At 38.2% G+C, this 26,503-nt stretch overlaps 2 protein-coding genes across 2 annotated transcripts; one reads left to right on the top strand and one right to left on the bottom strand.

Annotated features, from left to right (window-relative positions):
* The first annotated feature begins 3,018 nt into the window (after positions 1-3,018).
* On the top strand, positions 3,019-10,821 carry LOC101895582 (cytokine receptor). The gene is made up of 4 exons (XM_005192029.4): positions 3,019-4,694; positions 6,682-6,988; positions 7,053-7,794; positions 9,100-10,821. The coding sequence occupies exons 1-4, from the start codon at positions 3,532-3,534 to the stop codon at positions 10,578-10,580; spliced, it is 3,693 nt and encodes a 1,230-aa protein (XP_005192086.2). The 5' UTR covers positions 3,019-3,531; the 3' UTR covers positions 10,581-10,821.
* Positions 10,822-16,867: 6,046 nt separating this feature from the next.
* On the bottom strand, positions 16,868-24,861 carry LOC101895229 (exportin-5). The gene is made up of 3 exons (XM_059118688.1): positions 22,174-24,861; positions 20,633-22,103; positions 16,868-17,773 (listed from the first exon to the last, which is right to left on the bottom strand). The coding sequence occupies exons 1-2, from the start codon at positions 24,494-24,496 to the stop codon at positions 20,683-20,685; spliced, it is 3,744 nt and encodes a 1,247-aa protein (XP_058974671.1). The 5' UTR covers positions 24,497-24,861; the 3' UTR covers positions 16,868-17,773; positions 20,633-20,682.
* Positions 24,862-26,503: the final 1,642 nt, after the last annotated feature.

Here is a 26,503-nt window from a genome sequence, read left to right as displayed (position 1 = left end):
AATCATCCTTCATAAATTTATGTATAATATATATTTAATTATAAAGTGTATTAATTGTGAGTTATTGTCATTTTTATATAATTCTTTAATAAAATATTTTTTTCTTCTAAATATATATCTAATCAAATTATTCTCAAGTCAAATTGGTATGTTGGGTTGTTATCGTGAACAAATTTAGCCGCGCAAGCTTCCATTCGCCTTTCTCAGTCTGTCATCCAAAAACACCTTCACCCATTAAAACTATTTTCACCGATTTTTTTAATCCATTCTAATTCGTAACTAACCCATACAAATTTAGAAAATAAAACATATTCTTTCCTCCTGTTTCGCGTTCTGGCGGGCTGGTTTTTGTTTGTTGATTTTACTGGGATGACATAACTTTGAGCTCTGATTAATCGATAAATCGATATTTTATTGCATCGAAACATGGTGGAATAATGTAGGTATATACACAAGAAATTTAGAAACCAAAAAAATGGCAAAACTGGTAGAAATAGAAATAGACATGGTACAATAAGGAGGTAGAACAGTTTCGTAAAATTACAGAAATACAACCCTGAGGCTATGCCCGTTTCCTGTCAAATTTGAATATAGTAAGTTGTTTTCATTTATTCAATATTTTTCCTCATTTTTTTAAATCAATTAAACAGCGGGGAAAGTGAATGAAATGCCTGAATTTTCTTTCAAAAATATGATATGGGCAGTTCTATCTTTCAATTCTATGGCAAAACTAGCGAATAGCTCATGACAGAAGAATACAGGTAGATGCATCAACGCTTGGGAGCATTGATGTGTCAAAAAAATTTAAATATTTTTCTCAAATATAAGTAGATTTTTATATGTTTTCTTATACTACGTCATTTGGAGGCTATTATAATTCGCGTTTTTCAAAAATTTTTACAAATTTAAATAATTTTTCATTCAACATTTTCAATTCCAAAATTGGTTTGACAGTTCATTGTCCCAGCAGCTGTGTCGACGCGCCTACCTATATTCTTCTAATAGCTTTAATGCTCGTCTCGCAATTTACACGCCTTCCAATCATTAATTTTCAAAAATATTCTGTTTTTATTTTTCAAAACAATAAATACCTACACAAAATTGGCAGAAGTCGGGCACACTTAGAAAAAAATGTAAACAGCTGGTAGCTCTATCTTACCTTTTTATTGTACCATGGAAATACACAAAACTATTTCTTCGAAAAATAAATTGATTTTTAAATGTTTACCTAATTTCATCCAGAGGTTGTAATTTGGTCTGTTCCAGAACTGCAAAAATGTGAATTTTTTACTACGATAACGGATTTTCAGGACATCGAAAAAAGGTTCAAAACTAGTAGATTCTTGCAGGTTCTGGAACGGATCAATATATTGGTCTGTTCCAGAACTACAAGAATTTAAAAGTTTTTACTACGAGAACCGACTCTCCCTTTATGATATCGAAGAAAATTGCAAAACTAATAGACTTTTGCAGGTACTGGAACAGAGCATATATGTATGTATTTTTCAAAAATGTTAACAATTTTGAAGGATTTTTTATACAAAATGTTGAATTGCATTTCGATAAACTTATTGTAATGAGGTTCTGGAACACAGCACATATTAACATTCATACACCCAAATAAATGACATTCTAACAAGTAAATGAATTTTTTATGTAATTATTTTACATTTAGTTTTATTTTGTTAATTTTTAGTCTGTACCAGAACTACAAGAATTTAAAAAGGCTTGCTGCGATAACTAGTTTTCCAATATGATATCGAAAAAATAAAAAATATTGGCTCACTCCTTCTGGTACCTTTCCTAAAAAAGAAAAAATTACCTCCTAGAAGGAGAAGCAATTATTCGATTTTGTTTAAACCTTGCTAATATTTGTGTCAGTGCTAGTTCAGGTGCGGACAATATTGGTTTACTCTTTCTTGTACTTCCCCCACAAAGAGTTAACATTTTTGAATAATTATGACTCTCGCAATATGTGAATCCAGTCACTGATTTCTTTTAACTTCGTATATCTCAATGTTTTTACCAACCCTAGATCTTTTGTGAAGATATCATGGCTCAATAAGAAAGTTTGCTCAACTTCAAAGAAACTAGAAAAATGCAACTCTGTGCTGGAGTCTTATAGTATCAAATAGACTTAAATATGCAACAGTTGGCTTTGTTTATTTTTAATTCTTTTTAACAATTTTTTATTGGGAAAACCCCGCGAAACAAGAATGGAATTTCGGGGTTATTCCACGAGGAGGAATCTAAAAAAGTAGGACAATAAAGTTTTATAACAAAATTGTGCAATTTGTTACCCATTTCGTTGAAAATTTGCAACCATTTATTTTGCAACCAAATTTGAAATAATTTCAAATTATTGTATTTTTTATTCAAAACAATACACACACATACACAAAATGTAAATATGTTTGACAGAATAAGGGCACCAAAAGAAAAAAAATTGTATTTAGGGGCTTTGTTCCATGGTACAATAAAAAGGTAAGGTAGAGCTACCAGCTGATTACAATTTTTTTCTAAGTGTGCCCGATTTCTGCCAATCTTGTGTATGTATTTATTGTTTTGATAAATGAAAAAATTTCAAAACCAATGATTGGGAGACACGTACATTGCGGCTCGCGCTTTAAAGCTATTGACCAGTTATGCCATGAAATTAAAGGTTGAACAGTTTGGATCATATTTTTCAGAAAAAAATCAGTCATTTCATTCATTTTTCACACTAACTCATTTATTTTAAAAATAAGGACAAATGTGAAAAATGAAAACAGAAAGCGGGCATAGCCTCAGGGCTATATTTCTGTTTTACATAGCTGTTCTACCTCCTTATTATACCATGCTTTGTTCTACCTTCTGTAATTGTGCCATGTATATAAATAAAAAATCTTCCCAACCCATATATTTTACATTTTTTTAATGTCAACTTTTGGACATAAATGCCAACACGCGGCAACACTGTTTGTTTGAGCAAGCAAAACAAAAAAAACCTCTACTATTGTGATTGAAACAAACTCATACAACAAATGTCATTCGAATGTAAACATTGAGAGCATCGAGTCGTGCTATCGCACTCGCAAGCCAAAAAAGCGAAACAACAACAACAACAAAGGAGAGACACAAGCAAACAAATTTCCAAGAATTTTGAAAATTTAAGTGCCCATTAAAGACAAGAAATCTGTGAAAAGTCCAATGAAAACTTAATAAAATGAATAGTGTATTACGTCCAGTATCTAATTCCAGCAAGAAAATGAAGAATCGTTAAAGATCCTTGGCAAAAATTGCAAAATTATCGAGTGAAGAAAATTCAAATTCCAAGAAAAACACACACTAAAATTAAACGGATTCTAGGAACGAATTTGAAATCACGTATATCTACATGAACTGGTTTTAGCTGGAATTTACCCAAAAAGAGTGTACTGGAGGTGGCTAAAAGGTCTTTTGGGGGGCTGAAAAATCCTGAAAAGTGGATAGATTTTGAAAAATAACAAATATTTTGGTGGAAAAAACTACTACGACCAAACATAAACAATCATGACTAATATCAATAAAATAATCTTCGTTAACACACTGAAGGTGCTGTTATTGTTCTTGTCATCGCCATGCCATGGTTTCCGCAGGGAAAGTCGTGCCCTCTATCATCATCCTGGCGAGACACATCCGTTCACCGTCGAGGCGGCCATTGGAGATTCGTTCAACATCACCTGTTACATGAATCCCAAGGCATTTCCGCGGAAAAACTCCACCAGTTTGTATTTTGTTAATGGCCGCACAAATGTCGAACTGCCGCGGGAGAATATCATCATACAAAATATATCGAGCATCGTGTATATGGTACGCAATGCCAGCGAACAACAAACCGAATATCGTTGTAAATGTGGTCCCGATGCCATTATGGAGACCAAAGTATTTGTGGGCACACCGCCCAAGCCGGTGACCAATTTTAGCTGCAGTAGCTATGATTTCGATCACATGATCTGCAATTTCACCAAGCCACCAAATCCCATACTGACAACCTACAATGTAACCTATTACCATGATATGCCCAATTACATCTTCCAACCGGCCTGTAACTATGATGATCGCAGTTTGGTGATTTGTAATATATCTCTAAAGGATCGCAATCAGGAGTTTTATCATTTTATTATTGAGTCGAAAAATGCTTTGGTTCGAGGCAACGATAAGCCGTTGACACAATATTTCGATATCAACAATTTTGAGGTAATGATACCCTCCAAGCCGGGCGAAAATATTCGCATTGACAATATCTCGGTGGATGGTATACGCCTGACATGGCAAATGATCAAATGGGAGAAATATCGCAACAAGGGTTTGCAATGGGAGGTGTTGATACAACCGGAAAATGGTACAGTAATACGTGGAGATGCACCATATCGCGATCATAGCGAATTGAAATTACGTTTAACAAATCTACCGTATGCCTATTGGCGTTATGATCTGAAATTGCGGGTACGTGTTAAACATCCCAAGGCCCAGTGGAGTGAACAATTGATTTTGCCATTCCGTACAGCTGCCAAGAGGCCTCAGAGGCCACCGCGCATGGATGCTGGTAGTTTTTATATAAATTCTGCCGAAACAATGGTCACCGTATATTGGGAGGAATTGCCAGCATTCGAATATAATGGTGATAATTTTTCCTATGTCATACGTTCGGTGCGCAGGGATGGTAATTTGATGTAAGTATGAGCTGAAAGTAATATACAGGGTGAGATGAAAAAAAATACTGCAACAAAGTTAAACTCCATAATTTTTACTTTTTTTTTTTGAATTTTATTGAATAAAAGCAAAAAAAATTCGGAAATAGCATCAAATTTTAGAATAAGTTTAGATTTATTCGAATTGGTCACCTTTGGCATGAATTATGGCCTTCAAACGGCCAATGAAACTGTCACGCGCTGCCTGAATGTAGCTCTGTGGTATTTTGGTCCATTCCCGGCAAAGCACTTGTTTGAGGTAATCGACACTTTGCTATTTTTTAATGCCAGCCTTGCTTTCCAAAATACTCCAGAAACAATAGTCCAACGGATTGGTGTCCGGAGATTTTGGTGACCATTGTTCGCTGGAAATGAAGCGAGGAACCTCATTTGGTAACCATTCTTGACCTAAGTCATGTTGGAATATCCAAGGTCTGCGGCCAAAATGTTTGCGTGCTCAAGGCTTTACACCCTCGCGATAATATTCGGTATTTTATCTGATGCCACAGCCGATTAATACGAGCGGAGAGCGACCATCTACTGGCACTTGAGTTCTGGTGGCCAACCGAAGGTGCACATTTTCAGCTGACCTCTTTGGCAAGTAAACATTCTGAGTCGATTTATGCATGTCCGTCCGCCCGTCTGTCCATGTATTTTTGTAAACAAAGTACAGTTCGCATTTATGCCCGATCCAGATGAAATCTTGCACAAATCATTTGTTTGGTCCAAGGACGAACCCTATTGAAATTGAAGATAATCGGTCAAAATTTAGATATAGCTCCCATATATATCTTCGTCCGATTTGCCTTTTATTGTGCACCAAACGTGTAATATCAGTCCGAATAGTATGGAATTTTGTACACACAGATTAGGCCTGAAAATAAGTATGCCAAATTTGATCGAAATCGGTTCAGATATAGCTATAGCTCCCATATATATTGTTCATCCGATTTGTTATTATTGTCCTCCGCAGCCGTAATATGCACTCTGTAACAACAATATTTGGGGAAATATATCAAATGCAGCTCAGAAATACCTTTGCTAAATTTTATCGAGATCGGTTCAGATTTGGATATAGCTTCCATATATATCTTCATCCGATTTACCTTTTATTGTGCACCAAACGTGTAATATCAGCCCGAATAGTATGGAATTTTGCACATACAACCAAATAAGGTCTGAAAATAAGTGTGCCAAATTTGGTCGAAATCGGTTCAGATATAGCTATAGCTCCCATATATATTGTTCATCCGATTTGTTATTATTGTCCTCCGCAGCCGTAATATGCACTCTGTAACAACAATATTTGGGGAAATATATCAAATGCAGCTCAGAAATACCTTTGCTAAATTTTATCGAGATCGGTTCAGATTTGGATATAGCTTCCATATATATCTTCATCCGATTTACCTTTTATTGTGCACCAAACGTGTAATATCAGCCCGAATAGTATGGAATTTTGCACATACAACCAAATTAGGCCTGAAAATAAGTGTGCCAAATTTGATCGAAATCGGTTCAGATATAGGTGTAGCTCCCATATATATTGGTTATCCGATTTGTTGTATTTGTTACCCACAGCCGTAACATGCACTCCGTAACAACGATATTCAAGGAAATATATCAAATACAGCTCAGAAATATCTTTGCCAAATTTTATCGAAATCGGTTCAGATTTGGATATAGCTCCCTTTACTGGCTTTCTTTACTGGTTTTTAAAGAGCGCTTGGGGAAATAAAACGACTTTTTTCTTAGAACTCCTTTTAAAGTAAAAAGTGGAAGAAAAAAATCATCTGGGGACCTTCTTAAATTAACTAGACCTTAGAATTTTTTACTTGCCTCCCCAAGACCATTCAATACTTCCATGAAATATTCAAAGAGGATAAATCCTTTTTTTAAGTTTGAAGAGTTATTTATTAGAGTTATCTTTGCCATCAAATTTTTAATTCAATTTTATTTTTGTTTCCAGTGATTTGAAACCCTCTGTACTGGATCATAACCTAGCGGTGTTTCCCTGGCGTAAAACATCCCATTATGAATTTGAAATCGTTAGCCATAATCATTTGGGCGAATCATTGGAGGCCAGTCGTCTGGTTATATATCCATTCGACAAGGTAACGGCCAAACACTATACACCCCGTGACATTAACAATGTATATCATGCCAATAATCGTACCTACACCCTAACCTGGTCGAAACCGGCCAGGAGTGTGGGACTTAAGAGTTACACAGTTTTTTGGTGTTATCCCAAGCGGGCATTGCCCAATGAATGCAAGGTAAGTACAGATAATTGTGGAATCCAAATTTGTTCTATTGTTTTCTTTCCTTCTCCCCCAAAAGGAATCAATGCACTTCAAAGAAGTACCTGCTACGCAATTGAATTTCACCACCGAAAAACAAAATCCCCATGAGGAACACACTCTCAACTTGGCGGTTTCGGCAAATTATGACAATTTCAATACCGGGCTACACTGGACCGCCTGTACCATGGATGTTAACAGTGATTTGGTTAAGGCCGATCCAGAATTAACCTCCCTGAGCAACAGCATCAAGGTACAGTGGCGTGTGGAAAGGGTGTGTACATCGATTTTATTGGGTTTCAATTTAACCTATTGTGAAGTAGCCGATAATGTGCCAGCCGATAATGCAACATGTTTGGATTCGCCACAAACGGTGACTCTGAGGAAATACGACAAATCCTATACGATTGGCAATTTGAATCCATTCACCATGTACAAAGTATCGATGTATATGTTTTCACGTAATAAAATTGGCAAACCAAGTGATCCACAGCTAATGCGTACCCTGGAGGGGGCACCATCGCCGCCACGTAACCTCAAAGTGTTCAATGTGACCAAGGACAGTGCCTGGATCAAGTGGATGGAACCAAGTCAAAAAAATGGCCACATACGAAAATATATAATTATGTTGAATAACGATAGGTTTGAGGTGAATGCCACAACCTTGGAGTTTGCTTTGACAAATTTGGAAAGTTTCGCCTCGTACAAGGTTTATGTGTTGGCACAAACTGTGGACATATCCGATACCAGCAATGATGTACACTTTACAACGGACATTGGAGGTGAGAAAATTAGTCAAAAACAAGTAAAAAAACATTAAGTTCGGCCGGGCCAAACTTTTAATATCCTCCACCTTAGGGTAAAAGAACATTAGAAGAAATGTGGCAAAAACCATTAAAATGCCGAATATCGGGAGGTACCGTTATAGCCCCCATATAACACGTGCACCTATAATTACAATGTTTCGCCACACGAACTAGGACCCATTATGACCCACAAATACCAACTTTTACACAAATCAGTGAAAAAATGTGGCAAAAACCATTAAAATGCCGAATATCGGGAGGTACCGTCATATGGGGGCTATACCAAAACGTGGACCTATACATGCAATGTTTTGCCACACGTTCAGGAACCCGTTGTGACCTACAAATACCAATTTTCAAATAAATCCGTGAAAAAATGTGGCATAAATCAGAAAAATACCGAATATTGGGAGGTACCGTTATATGGGGACCAGAACGTGGACCTATACATGCAATGTTTTGCCACACGCTCAGGGACCCGTTGTGACCTACAAATACCAATTTTCAGACAAATCCGTGAAAAAATGTGGCATAAATCATCAAAATACCGAATATCGGGAGGTACCGTCATATGGGGGCTATACCAAAACGTGGACCTATACATGCAATGTTTTGCCACACGCTCAGGGACCCGTTATGACCTACAAATACCAATTTTCAGATAAATCCGTGAAAAAATGTGGCATAAATCATCAAAATACCGAATATCGGGAGGTACCGTTATATGGGGACTATACCAGAACGTGGAGCTATACATGCAATGTTTTGCCACACGTTCAGGGACCCGTTGTGACCTACAAATACCAATTTTCAGATAAATCCGTGAAAAAATGTGGCATAAATCATCAAAATACCAAATATCGGGAGGTACCGTTATATGGGGGCTATACCAGAACGTGGACCGATATATCTCATTTTCAATACAAACCATCCTAGACACAATACAAATTGTTCTGCCAAATGTTGACGCTCTACGTCAAATAATGTGAGCGGTATCGTGATTTCAAGAGACAGACGGACAGACAGACAGACAGACGGACAGACAGACAGACAGACGGACATGGTTAAATCGACTTAGAATTTTATGCTGATTATGAATATATATACTTTGTGGGGTCTACGACGAATATTCAGGGATGTTACAAACGGAATGATAAAGGTGGAGGGTATAAAAAGGTGGAGGGTATAAAAATATTTAAAAAAAGCAGTAACTTCTTGATCCTTAGAAAATTTCCAAAAGACTAAATCACCTAATCTCTTTTCTTTTCCCCCCTCTTTCAGCCCCCTCACCTCCCGGCCAGGCGACCACTTCGAATAATGCCAGCATTATACAATGGACAAAACCCCTTAAACCAAACGGCCGCCTGGAATTCTATGAAGTGGCTGTTACCGAAATGCGCAGCAATGAGGTGGTAAGACAAAAGAAGAGTGTTGTAATGGGTGGGGAGACGGCATGTGCTTTTCATGTTCCCACCTGTATTGGAGCCGAATATCAGACAATTGTCAAAGTGCGGGCCGTAAATGCTGATGAAATTTCAACAGATTTGCGGGAGCAAAAATATGATGAGGAACAAGATTTTTATGATGATGACGATGATGATGTGGATTTCAATGATAATGATGATTTAGCCTGTGTGGCTGGTGACCTAGAAACCGGTGGAAGACCAAATGCGCTTAGACGCTATTTCAATGACAGTTTGTATAATCTTTATAAGTCACCATGGCAAACCTCGGCCATATATTCCTGTTCTACAAGCCGCCTAAGTAAAATCACCACCATTGCATTGGTGGTGATTGCAATGTCTTTGGGTGTCATGGCTGCCTTGTATATGGCCCGTAAGAAGTACAATAAAATGGCCAATATCAATTGTACCCTACCGGCTGGCCTGGAAAGTTATTTTATCAAGGACAATAATGCGGCTGTCTTGCCCGGTGGCGGAGGAGCTCTCGGAGATTTCGATAACAAACAAATGGAAAAATCCCTTGATTTGGCCAGCAAGGAAGCTGAATGGTTGAGCGCGGGACGCATGCATGAATATAATTTCCGTAATGAACATCATCATTTGTTGGCCTCATTGGGTAATGATTCAGGTTACTTGGGTGCCGGTGAGAGAGGTTGTGCTGGCGCCATGATAATGGATGGTGGTAGTGGAACGGATAATTTGGCAGATAATTGTGAGGTGGATGATACTTTAAAGGTCAGGCAAATGGATGAGGGTCATATATCTTCCTCGGTGGATTCTTTGGTCGATAGTACGGAGGACTCGGAATCCATGGCTCATTCAGAAATTGAACACACACCGCTGACCAATGATAGTGGTTACATAAAACAATCATTGCTACAGCCATGGCAAGATTTCGAGGAGGAAAGCAAAATGCCAAGCTCCAATGGTTATATAACAGTGCAAAGTTTGCAGGCTCCTCCAACAGCCCTCAGCCATCCAGCACCATCAGGCTATGTTATGGCCCAAGATTTGCATCAATTTTTTAATAATCACCCTCCAGCTTTAACAAATGAATCACAATTTGTTGGTGGGACCGCCGATGGTTATACCACTCTAGATGATTTGGCAAAATTACAACAAATACAAAATCCAGCCACAAAGGCCGCCAATATCGGCGTAGAGAATCCAGCCAATACAAATCAAACCACAAGACCGGATAGTTCCAAAACAAATTCCACGAATTTAAATGGCCTCATTTCCGGCTATGTTACCCAACAGGATTTGAATATATTTGGCCAGCAGCAGCAACAACAATAGAGGGATTTTTTCCACATCCTATGATGTTGCTGTGTGTGTATGTGAGTGTTTTTTTTTTCGATTTGAGAAGAACTGAAATTAAATATGTTAGGTGTTTTAAGTGTTTTTACCAATTAAGTTAACAAAAAAAAAAAAACAAAAACAAGGATGTTGGAAAGAGAGTAACTATTGCAACAGAGAGCTGGCTTCCTAAACGAAAATATTTTTCCTAAAAAAAGAAAATAAGAATTATATGCTATTTTAAGAAATGTAATCTCTCGCAGAAAACCGAAACTGAAATGAGAAACGTCCATTACTTTTAATACAGCTTTAGATTTATCCCCATCCCTTTCTCCAAAAATGCAGGCAAACAAATTTCCTTTAGTCTTGTCCATGACACAGTTGAGCAGAGGAGTAAAAAAAGAGGTCTTGATTTATCCCCAACCTCCCCTTTAAAAAAAAACGCAAACATATTTCCTTTAGACTTGTCCATGACACAGTTGAGCAGAGGAGTAAAGAAAGAGGTCTTGAGGTCAGAGGAGTAAAAAAAGAGGTCTTGATTTTTTTCCGCAACCCCTCCCCTTCAAAACCAAGGCAAACATATTTCCTTTAGACTTGTCCATGACACAGTTAAGCAGAGGAGTAAAAAAAGGGGTCTTGATTTATCCCCAACACCTCCCCTTCAAAACCAAGGCAAACATATTTCCTTGGACTTGAGCAGATGAGTAAAAACAGAGGTCTTCGATAAAATTTTGTGAAAAAATATCTTCAGGTTTATTTTTTGGATTTTGAGAAATTCCAACAGTCCGACTTTGAACTTCCCGCCATACAGACCGTCATTTTTGTTGTTGCAGCAGCTCATACAGCTGTGTCCCGTTCTGTTTCCATTTTCTGACTCCATTCAGTCTGGTTCTGCCTCTAAGTCCAGTCTCAAAAAAGATGCAACCTGTATGGGTTTCTGTCCATAACGAGACTGGAGTTAGGTGTTGTTGTTGTAGCAGCTCATACAGCTGTGTTCCGTTCTGTTTCCATTTTCTGACTCCATGCAACCTGTTTCTGCCTCTAAAACCAGTCTCAAAAAGGATGCAACCTGTATGGGTTTCTGTCCATAACGAGACTGGAGTTAGGTGAGTAGGCTTGGCTGGACAGCGAAATAGGTGCAGCGTGTCATGTGGGCCTTGTGCCACAAGCTGGGCAGATGTTTTGCACATCGCTGTTAATCCTCCGGGCCCAGTAGGAATTTAGGCGGCTGCATCATCCGGATCGTAATTGAGCCAAAACTACTTGGGGTTTGTCGGGACAGCTCTCGTTCATCTGCTGCAACGGGAGGTTTTTTTTTGACAGAATAATGGAATAATTTGTTTCCTTACCTCAAATTGATAGATACATAAACGGAATTGTTTAATAGACTCCTGTGTCTGAAATCCAAAAAAAAAAAAAAAAAAAAAATGGAATATTTCCTAAAGTTAAAGCAAAGAAGAAAAATCAAGTATTTTTAATTTAAGTTTGAGAGATCCAGTAGGAATTTAGGCGGCTGCACCATCCGAATCGTAATTGAGCAAAAACTTCACGGGTTTGTCGTGGCAGCTCTCGTTCTTCAGCTGCGACGGGAGGATTTTTTTTTTTTTTTGGCAGAATAATTGAATGATTTCTTTTCATACCTCAAATTGTTTGATGAATAAACCGAATTGTTTGATTGACTCCTGTGTCTGAAATTCGAAAAAATTGAATATTTCCTGAAGTTAAAGCAGGAGAAAAAAATCAAGTATTTTTAATTTAAGTTTGAGAGATCAAAACAAAATATATATTTTCTTGTCGAAATAAGTAATAGCTGTAAGTTTAGAATTAAAAAAAAATATTAACTTCCCCTCTATAGTAGTTGAGGAAGTATGAAACAATACGCAAAAATCAATCTTTCCTATAAAAAAAGAAACAACAACAAACCTAATGTGATTTTATGATTATTTTTTTTTTTTGTTTTTTATTTAATGTTTTTTTTTATATTTAAAGCTATCTGAAAAAAAAAATTAAAATTAAGAAGAAAAAAATATTTCTATTATTTACCCACCGTCTGTTTATTATTTGTTTTTTTTTTTTTTTTTTTTTTTTTTTTCATTATAAAATGTATATTTTTTTGTTCATTTAATAAGCTGACTATGGTATTGCAACACTGAGAGGGAGGGGATTCTACCCAAACTTATGCATGAGAAAAATGAGAAATGTTGTAACCCAAGCCATGTTTTTTTTTATATTTAAAGCTATCTGAAAAAAATTAAAATTAAGAAAAAAAATTATTTCTATTATTTACCCACCGCCTGTTTATTATTTGTTTTCTGTAATATTTTTTTTTATCACAAAATGTATATTTTTTTGTTCATTTAATAGGCTGGCTCAGGTATTGCAACACCGAGAGGGAGGGGATTCTACCCAAACTTATGCATGAGAAAAATGGAAATGTTGTAACCCAAGCCAGCCATAACTCACTCATATTAACACCCCTCCTCATCACCATCCAAATCAAAACTTTTACTTATGTCAATCTAAATTATTTTTAACAAATTTATATTCTTTTTTCATTTTTTTTTTTTCATTTCCCTGACATGACCTCCACCGCCTACCCTATCTCTCTTGTAGTTATAATTGTTATCTTTAAGTTAATAATTACGTTTATTCTGTAAGTTTTCGTTTTAGTAAATATGCTCTGCTCAAATTTTGGATATTTGTTTTTCCGAAAAAAGAAAGAAATTCTGTACTTAATTATATTTTGGATACAGAAGAGATCAAAAAAAAATATTTAATTTTTAATTCTTTACTATTTTTTAAGTATGCGGCCTTACATTTTTTTGTACAACAAAATCAATCCTATATTGGCTTTATGATTTTTGAAATAATCAATGAAAATATATAAAAAAAAAAATAAAACAAATAATATATATTGTGTATTTGTAAAAAAAGTATAAATAAATATATATACAAATATAAATTGTACGAAAATTTTTTTTTTTGTTTAAACAAAATAAAAAGTATCAGTGAATTTTGCCGACAGAATTATACCCGCAGCCAATGTTTAAGTACTTAAATGCGTTTTGACTTCTATTATGATTATTCAAATTGTTGACCCTCTATGGAGTGGGTTCCGAAGGAATGGAACAATATTGTCCATTTCATATCGGACCTAAATAATTATGATATAAATATTGCAACTTACCAGGTTTGGACTATATTGGTTACTTCCTTCACTTTAGATGAGATATGTGATAATTTTTTGAAAATTTTCGACCGACCCTTGTTGGGGGGAGGTACCAGAAGGAACGATCCGATCTTCACCATCTTTATAACCGATCTTGTGTTGATGGAAATATTTAGATGTACTAAGTCTGAATGGAATCGGATATTAATTTGGCGTTTTATGACCTTCATGGCTATTCAAAATTTTGACCCTCTGTGGGGGAGGTACTAGATGGAGTGGTCCGGTATATTCCATCTTCGCATCAGATCTAGTGTTAGCAGAAATAATGGGATGTGCGAAATATAAAGAGAACCTGATGCTTATTTCAGATTTTATAATCGTTTCGGTTTTTCAAAACTTTGACCCTTTGTGGGGGAGGTACCAGAAGGAACGATCCGATCTTCACCATTTTTTTAACAGACCTTGTGTTGATGGAAATATTTAGATTTGCGAAGTCTGCATGAAATCGGATTTTTATTTTGGCTTTTTATGAGCTTCATGGATATTCAAAATTTTGACCATCTGTGAGGGAGGTACTAGATGGAGTGGGGTCCGGTACATTCCATCTTCGCATTAGATCTAGTGTTAGCAGAAATAATGGCATATATGAAATATAAAGAGAACCGGATACTTATTTTGGATTTTATAATTGTTTCTGTTTTTCAAAACTTTGACCCTTTGTCGGGGAGGTAGCAGAAGGAATGGTCCGATCTCTAACATCTTTATAACATATCTTCAGCAGATAAAAATATTGAGATTTTTGAAGTCTGAAGGGAATCGCATATTAATTAGGCTTTTTATGAGCTTCATGGATATTTGAAATTTTGACCACTTTTTGGTGGAGGTACCAGAAGGAGTGGTTCGATATATCCCATCTTCACACCAGACTTTGGGTTAATGAAGATATTGTAATGTGCGTAATTTGAAGGCAAACGAACTCTTACATAACATTTTATAAGAGTTATAATTATTCAAAATGTTGACCCTTTTTGGGGGGAGGTACTTGATGGAGTGGACCGATAGTGTCCATTTTCGCACCTGACCTAGCACTGAAGCAAATATTAGGATTTGCAAAGTTGGAGCAAAATAGGATAATCCTTTCTCTTTCTGTGCAATAAAATATTTTCTTTGAAAATTTCGACATTTTGTGGGGGAGCTACCAGAAGGAGTGGACCGATATCGCCCATCTCCGAACTCGATCTAGGTTTGGCAATAATATTACGATGTACCAAGTTTGGATCAAATCGGATACTCCCTTCGAGAGTTACCGTGCGCACCAGCCAGACAGACGGACAGACAGGAGGGTATCGCTAGATCGACTCCAAATGTCCTGAAACGGATTTGGTCAAAAGAGACCTAGGGTCTAAAACCGTTATTTCGACCAGGCATGTTTTCACCGCATCAAATGATATACAGGGTGAGAAAAAACACTTCAACAAAGTCAAACGCCATTATTTTTACGATTTTTTTTTTTAATTTTGTTGAAGGCAAAAAATGTCGGAAATAGTATCAAATTTTAGGATAAGTTTAGATTTGTTCGAATTGGTCACCTTTGGCACGAATTATGGCCTTCAAACGGTCAATGAAACCGTCACACTCTGCCTGAATGTTGCTCTGCGGTATTTTGGGCCATTTCCGGCGAAGCGCTTGCTTGAGGTGATCGACACTTTGGTATTTTTTAGTGCCAACCTTGCTTTCCAAAATACTCCAGAAAAAATAGTCCAACGGATTGGTATCCGGCGATTTTGGTGGCCATTGTGCTCTGGAAATGAAGCGAGGAACCTTTTTTTGTAACCATTCATGGGTGGCGCGTGCTGAGTGCGATGGTGCTGAGTCCTGTTGGAATGTCCAAGGTCTGCGGCCAAAATATTTGTGCCAACCTTGCTTTCCAAATTACTCCAAAAAAAAAAAAATAGTCCAACGGATTGGTATCCGGGGATTTTGGTTGCCATAGAGAGGTGCCCTGGAAATGAAGCGAGGATCCTCATTTTGTAACCATTCTTGGGTGGCGCGTGCTGAGTGCGATGGTGCTGAGTCCTGTTGGAATGTCCAAGGTCTGCGGCCAAAATGTTTGCGTGCCCAAGGCTTTAATACACCCTCCAGAATATTTTCGCGATAATATTCGGCATATCTTCTGATGCCATGGTCGAGTAATACGAGCGAAGAGCGACCATCGGCTGTTATGGCGGTCCACACCATCATTATGGCCAACGCTTGAGTTCTGGTGGCAAACTGAAGCGGTACATTTTCAGCTGACCTCTTTGGAAAGTGAACACCATCATTTTGTTTGTTAACAAACTGCTGGACAACAAATGTTTTCCCATCGGAGACGAAGAAAACCAAATTCGATAGTTCACCACTTTCGGCCAAGTAACTCCTTAGCTCTTTTGAGTCTATTTGTTTTTCTGTTGTGGTGTAAGTTCTTGCACTTTTTGGAATTTTAATGGCTTTACCCCGAGCTCATTTTTCAATATTTGCCGAATGGAATATTGCGATATGTTCAGCTCACGAGCCATATTTCGGCCACTGTGACTCGGGTTCGCGATCAAGTCGCTTCTTTACTTTTCGAATCCTTTCAGCTGATGTTGCTGTTTTCTTCCGTCAACTTCCTTGACATCGGGCTACGCTACCAGTATCACGGTTACAAGCGATGGTACGAGACACAAAAGATTTATTCACATTTAAATGCTGGAGTGCTCTAACGATAGCCACCTGGGTTTCTTCCAGCCAAATATAAAGAAATCACACTATCACGCTTGAATTCCATCACGAATAACTTTCTGGAAAATTCTCACCGAAATGCTTTTGTACGCTTGTAGACAATATAATGAGCTGTTATTGGAATAATTTTAACAGCTGTCGGATGAGTGGCTTAGAAATGGCAGCAGTCTAAAGTTGGTTGCAGTTTTTTTTTCATCTCACCCTTTATTTCTGTCATTTCATACTTCAAAGCATTGGGCCAATATCCAGCAACACCGATTTCCCAGAGTTCCTGGAAATTACAGGAAGCTTCTTCAAAACGTTTTTACCTGGCTTCCAAGGCAACCTGTCACTTCGAATACAAAGAAAAAAATGCAAATGAATTTTGAAGACATATTCATAATAAGTTCTTTTTTTATTTTTCGTTCGTTCTTTTTTGTTGTTGTTGTTTTTGTTTATATAATAAATTTCTTATTTCATATAATTAATAAAAAATTCTTAATCGATATACATGTATAAATTAAATATTCAATTTATTATTTAATATATAATTTTTTTTTTGTATTTTATTTAAATAATTCTACACTTAATTTTTTTTTGCTTTGTTTGTTTTTCAAAACTAAATATTTAAAATTTGTATAAAATTATAAATTTATTTCTTTTCAACAGAAATTTTGCTTCATCACCATCATCAACAGAGTAATACAAATGGAAATTCAAAATTAATTTAAATTTAAATATGAAAAAAAAATCGAATAAAAAACAATAATTTAGAAGAGGGGAGGGGAAAGCCTCACTCACATGGGTGTTGAGTGAAATAAGTAAGGAATAACAATTAAAATATATTGAGTGTGCATTTGGAGTTTTTTTTTTTTAACAATTTGCCAAAACGAAAAATAAAGGCAAAGTTTGCTTTTTCACAAAACCAGCGGGAAGTTGTAAATAATTTAAATTATTAATAATAATTTGCAATAAAACAATAAAATTGGATAGTTCCGTGCGTGTGTGTATTGAACAATAGTACATCTTATAAGTTGCCATAAAATTCTTGCTGTTGGAAAATGGACATATTTTCCTATTTACCAGTAGAAGGAGTCTTACTCAGGAATATAAAATCTGTTTTGTTTTTTTTTTTTTGTTTTTCAATAACAGACGTTTCAATTCGAATTTGCGTGTGTGTTGTGTATCATCTTATCAGAGTTATTCGTTCCATTCAAAAATTTACGTGGCATTATATTCAGTATAGTAATATACATACAATATATATTTAAGATTAATTGCGTATCTGTAAAGAAATGAGAAAAAAAATATTTAGATTAAAATATCTTATGGGCATGGGAATAGAATTTCAAAACCCAGGGTTTTTATATTCGTTTTTGAGGTCTCGTATTTTTAAAAAATCACCCAGGGATATCATTTTCAAAGAAGATATTAAGGTCGTGGGCCCAAATCCCATATTTTTCGCTACTAATGCTGTATGATGTTATGCTAAGCCTGTCTTCGGAAGCCAAGTATCTCGGCGACGGCCTAGACCAGAAATCAAACTGGAAGAGGAATATCGAGGAGCGAGCGAAGCACTTTATTCCTGCAAAAACTCCATAGGTAAGAGCTGGGGACTTAAGCATCTTATAATCAAAGTGTTATATGAGTTACTCGTGCGGCCAATCCTAACCTATGGAGGTCTAGTTTGGTGGCACTCTCTGGGGAAAACTACTTCAAAACCCAGGTTTTTATATTGTTTTCTAAGGTCTCCTATTTTTAAGAAATCACCCGGGGATATTATTTTCAAAGAAGATATTAAGGCCGTGGTCCTGAATCACAGATTTTTCGCTACCAATGCTGGATGGTGTTATGCTAAGCCTGTCTTCAGAAGCCAAGTATCTCGGCACCGCCCTAGACCAGAAATTTGACTGGAAGAGGAGACGCTTAAATGCACTTTATTCCTGCTAAAACTCCATATGAAAGAACTGGGGATTTTAGCCTCATATAATCAAATGGTTATATGAACCAGTCGTGCAGCCAACCCTAACTTATGGAGGGCTAGGTACTCTCTAAGGAAAACTACCTTCAGCAAAAGCATTGAAAAAGTCCCAAGAGTTAGGAGCGCACCCCAATGCCCACTAGATACCCTCCTCAACTCTATTTGTAGAAGAACAAACTGCTATGTGTGCCCTTCGACTCAATGAATTGGGACAATGGCGGAGTCAGTCCTTTGGACACTCCGTCATTCTCAAGTATGTGGAGAACATAGGAAATCAGGCTATAGCCAGTAGAACATAGGAAATCAGGCTATATATCACCTTGGCAAAGCTTTGAATAACTTGATATCCATATACCTAACAGAGACGTCTGGACCCGCAACATTCCACCTTTTAATGGTATAGCTGAATGAGATGAAAAACTGCAACCAACTTCAGACTGCTGTGATTTCTAAGCCACTCGTCCGACAGCTAAAAAAAATATTCCAGTGACAGCTCATTATATTGTTTACAAGCGTACCAAAGCATTTCGGTGAGAATTTTCCAAAAAAAATGTTATTCGTGATGGAATTCAAGCGTGATAGTGTGATCTCTTTACATTTGGCTGGAAAACCACAAGTGGCTATCGTTAGAGCACTCCAGCATTTAAATGTGAATAAGTCTTTTGTGTCTCGTACCATAGCTCGTTACCGTGATACTGGTAGCGTAGCCCGACAAAGTCAAGGAAGTGGACGGAAGAAAACAGCAACATCAGCGGGAATGGTTCGAAAAGTAATGAAGCGACTCGATCGAAACCCGCGTCGCAGTGTCAGAAAAATGGCTCGTGAGCTGAACATATCGCAATATTCCATTTGGCAAATATTGAAAATTGTTCTCGGGTTAAAGCCATTGAAATTTCAAAAAGTGCAAGAACTTACACCGCAACAGAAAGGAAATAGACTCAAAGAAGCTAAAGAGTTGCTTCGCCTGGCCAAAAGGCCGGATTTGGTTTTCTCTGATGAGAAAACATTCGTTGTCCAGCAGTTTGTAAACAAATAAAATAATCGCGTTTACTTGCCAAAGAGGTCAGCTGAAAATGTGCACCTTCGGTTGGCCACCAGGATTCAAGCGCGGGCCACGGTGGTGGTGTGGGCTGTTATTGATGGTAGCTCTTCGCTCGTATTAATCGCCAGTGGCATCAGAATAAATGCCGAATATTATCGCGAAAATATTCTGGAGGGTGTATTAAAGTCTTGGGCACGCAAACATTTTGGCCGCAGACCTTGGACATTCCAACAGGACTCAGCATCATCGCACTCAGCACGTGACACACAATAATGGTTGCAAAATGAGGTTTCTCGCTTCATTTCCAGCGCATAATGACCACCAAAATCTCCGGATACCAATCTGTTGGACTATTGTATCTGGAGTATTTTGGAAAGCAAGGTTGGCACTAAAAAATGCAAAAGTGTCGATCACTTCAAGCAAGCGCTTTGGCGGGAATGGACAAAAATACCGCAGAGCAACATTCGGGAAGCGTGTGACGGTTTCACTGGTCATTTGAAGGCCATAATTCGTTCCAAAGGTGACCAATTCGAACAAATCTAAACTTATTCTAAAATTTGATGATATTTCCGAAACTTTTTTCTTTCATTCAATAAAATTTAAATTGTTTCAGTTTTTTTATCTCACCCTGTAGAAGGTTATTAGGTCTTGTTATAACTTCCAGAGATCTTTTAAATATTGAAGACTTTCAACGACGGTTCAAATATTTAGAGGCCTTATATCTTCAAAATATCTTCTGGAGATATTCATGAAAAGGCCAGTATTTTTTACAAAAGACTTGCAAAAAGTCTGTAGTAGACCACCAGGAGCATCTCCTTTAACAGCAGAAGACCGCGTGGTCTTCCAAATTTTTAATACCCTCAAAAGGTTTTATATCAATATTAGAACTTCAACGAAAGTCTAAGCATTTAAATCAAAGCTACAAACCACTTGCCGATTTGGGTGGTCCGGCTCAATGGTTTGGTTCATGGTTCGGTTTAGAACCGGTATGCAACCATGAATTAAACCCAGTCCAAAAAATAAATAAAATTCCACTGCAAAACCAACACGCTCCCAGATGCATAATCGATCTCACATAAGTTTTTCCGATCCCCAAACCATACCGCCTTCCTTCAACTTACATTTCATAATTAGTCTCTCTCATCCATGCTTTTTATCTACCGCTGCGTTGTCACTTATTGCCGGTGGTCTGAAACAGACTGGGTAGACCGGCATTTTGATTTGTATCGATAATATCGGCCGTGGGATTCTTAAGCTTTTGCGATGGCATCGGAGGCAAATTGGCAATTTTGATTTCGTGACGGAACAGCTGATTCATACTACGTCCCACCAGGGGTGCGGTCAACTTTTTGAACAGATCCTTTTTGGCCTTATCCACTTTGTTGCCCTTGACAGGAGCGACGGCAATTTTTTCATCGAATTTTTGTATGTCCGCCGTCGAAACGTTGGGTATGCTCTGCAACACTTCGGTTAGGGCTGGGAATTTGGGACGTAACAGCTCATAGAATTGTACACCCAATGTTATGAGTCCCGCCTGATTGGCCTCATGTTGGCCGTGGATTTGTAGGCCGCGCAAGACAGCAGTAAATGCTGTCACCGCCTTATTGGCATCCATTAACTGTTCAGCGGCCAGGAAGCGCATTACCGGTGCTGCCACATTGACAGCTTTCAGATTGCAGGTGCCATCGTTCCAAGAGAGGGCACTCAGCAGGGTCATTAGAATGTAGTTCGTGGTGGCGGGGTTGCGTAAAAGCTTTGCCCCCAAATCACTAATGATATCGGACAGTAAGGCGGCCTGGGCAGCCCGTGTATGGGCCACACCATCCATGGAATGTTCTTCAGCATCCATTGTAACATCTGAAGCAATATTTGTCGCGGTCGAGGCGGCATTGTTCACATTATTCTCCGGACCAATTTGACCACCCACCAATGCCACTTTGAGGACATCCAGATATTCCCGTGTCAATGAACGATTCAGCATGTCTTCCAGTACTTCTTGGGTATCATTTGATTGCTCCTCATCATTCAGTTGTCCAGATTCATACAACGAGGTTATGTATGTCCAGCGTGCCGTTAAACGTTGGCACATTATCGGCGAAATGTGGGCAAAGATGGGCAATAGCACCGTGTCGTAAAATGCTGGTGGGCAGGAATAGACAAATGGTTTGAAAAATACTCGTACAATGGGACGCAGACGGTAGTCGGGTAAATCATCCAAACAGGCAAACGCACTGTTAATCAAGGCATCTGAGACCCCGTGTAACTGATAGAGATCCCTGCCCAAAGAGGGGCCAGCCGAACCCATCATGTGATAGCAGCCTTCGTAGAGCAATGTCATGAATTGTTGCATTTTATCAAATGGAGTGGGAGGTTTTTTGACCGAGGGATCCAATGGATCGCTTGGTATAGCACATACACCCATTAGCACCTTCTTTTCATGTTCCAGCATAGTGTGAATATTGCGATAGCCTTCCGAGAGACCCGCCACGGCCTCAGCCTTGAACAGCTCGTTCAAAACACGCAACAGCGACAAGATGTGTGGCAGCAGGGGAATGACATGGGGCGAGGCGGGATTACGGCATATGGGATTACCTGGAACCAGAAGAAAAAAAAAAACATTTTAAATGTCAATGGGTTTTAATAGAATTGCACACGGACTTACCCAACTCAGTAAATCCGACCACAAAGCCACCACGAGAAGCCCGGTCGGGATCATCGGGCCAGGTGCAACGCTTGATAACACCCAACACAATGTACAAAGCATCAATCAATGAGCTGCGATGTGGTCCACAAGGGTCGTTCTCAATGGGATAGACCGGTGCCTGATCTAAGCCCACAAAATGCATGAAATCCAAGGCCGATTTAAATGCATGCGAAAATGCCGACCAGTGGGGCAAACTGTCACGCATTACCTCGCCAATGAAGGCAAACTGACGTTCGTAGTCACAGAAATGATTCGAGATGAGCAGCAGGGCCTCTTGCAAGGTAATACGATTCATTTTACTGATGGGATGTTGTGGCTGCTGGAACAGTGTCTTGATATGGGTGTTGATTTGCTCGAATACCGGCAGCAAGAGCAAAGGATATTTATGACCCAATTTCACAATCAGAGAAGCAGCGTGACGCCGAAGATTTTTGCAGGCCTGCACTCTGGGTGTAAGCGGTTGCTGTGGTGTGGGTGGTGTATGATCCAGTGGATCCCGAAATACCAAGGCATTAAAGATTTTCTCCAAAACTCTTGGCAAGAGGGACACTCCCGTCATGGCCACACAGTTGTTGGGTGTAATTTGACACGACGACATGCTGAGGAAAACAAACAAGGTGGATATGCACGACAACAGTATGGAAAGGGTCAAAGGATTGTCAGTGTCCACCTTGAGACAGTCTTCCAGAAGACGCAAACCAGCCTGCACCGATGGTCTTTCAGCTACCATTAGTATACGACTCAGCACTCCATCAAGCACCGAAACCAAGGCCTCCCATTCCAAATAATTGGGATCCAGTACACTGCATTGAACATTGTTGCCCCGCTCACTGTGGGCCTTGGCCAAACGCATGTTCAGCCATTGCTCACAATAGGCAAAAGTCACCAAGGGCTGCACCAAGGTCGATTGCCGGAAAATCTCCAAATAATCGGTACGACATCTATAAAAGAATACGGCAAATTCATCCTCCGAATCGTACTCCAAACATATGTAGGAGGCCGTGGCAGCATTGGCACCGCCGGACAAGCTCCGGGCCGAGGGGTATGGTGTTTTTATGATACGTGGCCCCACCACCTCAATAATTTTCGGTATATAGACCAAGACCCCAGCGTCCTTGGATATGGCATCGTGTTTAAGCAAAACATTCCAAATCAGGGCCGAACCATGTGAAACGTTCAACGATGCATGACGTGTAAGGCTCAACAAACATTCCAGGAATATTTCCAGATGCGCCGGACGTTGTATGGTCCCCTCTTCCTTACCCCACAAAGCAATCAACTGTTGGGCCATGCCACTCAGCACCTGCACCAGTTTCTTGAGAAATGTATGATTCTGCTCCAAGCTGGCCACCCCATCATCTGTGGGCGTCATTTGTGAAGCCGAGTATATATAACGCATTGGCTCCTCACCAAAAAGCAATAGCAAGGGTTTACGTTCCTTCACCTGCCCCTTGCGATTGGTAATTTGCGAGAGACATTCAGCAGCATTGCATTGGAATGCTTTGTCGTTGAGCAGTATGCATAGGATTTGCAGCAATTTGCCATTGTTGCAGGTAATGTGATTTATGGAAACCCATTCCACGAATCCCGTTAAGGTCAACAGCACCATTTCCACCACACGACTATGGGCATTGGCTTTTTGATAGTTACCCTGGCCAGTGGCCTCACGAAACGAGGTGACATGCAACTCCACCAGGCGTAGGAAAAACTCAAATATATCATTCATGTTATTCGTCAGGGCCTGATACATATCCTTACGCCGTTGATTGGATTCAATGGTCTGCAACAGGGCAACATCTTCAACCAAACGCAGAAATACCAGCAAAACCAATTCCGTTTGGGCCTCTCCTTTTGTGCAGGCATCAGACAATTCGGCCAACAATGTGGTCCACTGTTGTGGCCACTCCCTTTTGATCATTTCCACAATGATGCGTGACAGGGCGTCCTTTAAATGCGACAATGAACGATCCTCGGCCGGCCCAACGCCCAGCAACAACAATTTCATGGCATGTTCTTTAATGAAGATTTTCTCTTCCTGTGAGATGCAGTTCCATTTGAATTTGATGGTATATTCCATCAATTGGAGCCCAAAGTGTTTGACATTCTGTGAATATTGGCCACTGGCTAGAAACAAACCAACCTGGGCACACAGCGGACTTTCTTCCTTGAAACGTTCGCATGCCATATAGGCCTCCATGCGGGCCTGTTGAGCTGTATGTGGATGCATTATTAATTCCACAGCTTTGGCCAATTCATCGGCCAGCATTTGTTGTTGTGCCATTTTCTAAGCGTGCCCGGTGGGGATCTCAATCTATTGCAGTCTTTTCGTATAAATTGTAAATTCTTCCTCAACTTTTTAGCAAAGCCGCTCTCTGTCGTCGATATGAGAAAAAAAAATAGCGTGTTGAGTTGTGCTTGTTCTTCCTTTTCTCTGTAATTTCCAAACAATTTTCGAAATGTCGTAAGCCGCTTTTTATTTAGTTTTTGCTTTGCATTTAATGTTGTTGCGGCATGGGTGTCTTCTTTACATTTGTTTAACTTTTCAATTTGTTTATGCAAAAAATTTTCTTTTATAAATTTTTTCATAAAACGTTTCGCTAGCCGCAATTAAGGGATCTAAAGATACATTTTTGATTGGTAGCAGCCAGTAAAGTCTTCTTCTTATTCAACGTTGCAATTTTATAAAGCGATAACATTGATAGCTTAAAGTATGGTACACATTATTGTACAGCAAGAGGCAACTGGTCAGTTGGAATAAAAGAATTTGGATGAAAAATGCTTCAAATTAGTTATATGTGCTTCAAAATGAATGTGGTATTTACCTCTGAACGGTTTCATGTAAGAAAATACTTAAAAATATATTCTTTTTCTCGACGTTTTGATATTCTAAACATATCAAAGTTCACAAATGCTGATGCATTCATGGTATAATGAAGACAGTTAGAGTAAGTAAGAAAAAGTTGCAAGTAAAGAGGCCATCATGTACAGATTGTAATGTCAGAACCATGACAGAAGAATACAGGTAGATGCCTCAATGCTTGGAAGCATTGATATGTCAAAAAATTTAAATGTTTTTTCAAATATAAGTAGATTTTTATATGTTTTCTTATACTACGTCAGTCGGAGACTATTATAATTAGCGTTTTTCAACATTTTTTACAAAATTTAAATATTTTTTCATTCACCATTTTCAATTCAAAAATTGATTTGACAGTTCATTGTCACAGCAGCTGTGTCGATGCGTCTACCTATATTCTTCTACCATGGTCAGAACCATTATCAAACAAAACGCATACGTTGCTTCGTGAAAAATAAACAAAATAACTTTTGAATAAATAAACAAAAACTTGAAAACAAAAAGAAAGATCTAGATTTATTTTCAAAATCATGTTCGTTGTTGCATGTTCTATATATTTCCAAAGTTTTATTTCGTCACAAAAAGGCTATTACGTATACATACGTTGTAATAAGTTACAATTGAATTTGAATTTTTTTTATACAACTGCAATTCTATTACATCCCAACACGGAAACGTTTGTTTTTTCGAAAAGCTGGAATTTAAAGGTGCAAGTACATAAAAAGCTTGAAGTCATGGCTGGGCATGTTAATGTCAAATTATAATGGAAAACGACGGCTGGATTTTTGTGCGGCTCTGTAGTCCCTTTATAAAATGTCACAAAATATGCCTAGCCATGACTTCAAGCTTTTTATGTACTTGCGCCTTAAATGTTAACTGAATAACATGGTTGGACAGATTGATTAGATATGAAAAATACAACTCTGAAGCTATAGTCTTGTAACTTCAAACTCATTTATAATAAATTCAACAAGTTGCTTTGCTATTTTGACAAATTTTGCACGCCCACTAAAAATGGAACGTCATTTTCACCATATCGAGTTCCATATATATATGCTCAGTGTCAGACCTACTATCTTAACAAATTTTCTCGATATCATAAGGGGAAAATCGGTTATTGTAGTAAACATTTTTACAGTTCTGGAACAGATCTATAATTTTTAGTATAAGAAATTCAAGAAACTAAGAAAAGTAAGCAATAATGTATTTCCATGGTATGTTTTATTACTATTCCATGGTATAATAACAAAAAAGTAGAATAAATTGTTTTCTTGTGGTGCACCTTTCCTGTCAAAAGACATGCACAGTTCATACGTGTTCCCTGGTAGAAGAATATATTTAGACGCATCGACACAGCTGCTGGGACAATGAACTGTCAAACCAATTTTGAAATTGAAAATGTTGAATGAAAAAATATTTAAATTTGTAAAA

The sequence above is a fragment of the Musca domestica genome, unplaced genomic scaffold (assembly GCF_030504385.1).
Source record: "Musca domestica strain aabys unplaced genomic scaffold, Musca_domestica.polishedcontigs.V.1.1 13, whole genome shotgun sequence".
In the NCBI taxonomy this organism is placed as follows: domain Eukaryota; kingdom Metazoa; phylum Arthropoda; class Insecta; order Diptera; family Muscidae; genus Musca; species Musca domestica.
The sequence above is the reverse complement of the archived record's forward strand: the minus strand, read 5'-3'. Positions and strand labels throughout refer to the sequence as shown.

What these genes read in the sequence shown, in the direction of transcription:
- LOC101895229 (XM_059118688.1), bottom strand. Translation starts at nt 24,496, where the DNA reads ATGGCACAACAACAAATGCTGGCCGATGAATTGGCCAAAGCTGTGGAA. An exon ending in GGTCGGATTTACTGAGTTGG is followed by an intron (nt 22,104 to 22,173) that starts GTAAGTCCGTGT and finishes TTCTGGTTCCAG; the next exon opens with GTAATCCCATATGCCGTAAT.
- LOC101895582 (XM_005192029.4), top strand. Translation starts at nt 3,532, where the DNA reads ATGACTAATATCAATAAAATAATCTTCGTTAACACACTGAAGGTGCTG. An exon ending in CATTGCCCAATGAATGCAAG is followed by an intron (nt 6,989 to 7,052) that starts GTAAGTACAGAT and finishes CTCCCCCAAAAG; the next exon opens with GAATCAATGCACTTCAAAGA. An exon ending in CTTTACAACGGACATTGGAG is followed by an intron (nt 7,795 to 9,099) that starts GTGAGAAAATTA and finishes CCCCTCTTTCAG; the next exon opens with CCCCCTCACCTCCCGGCCAG.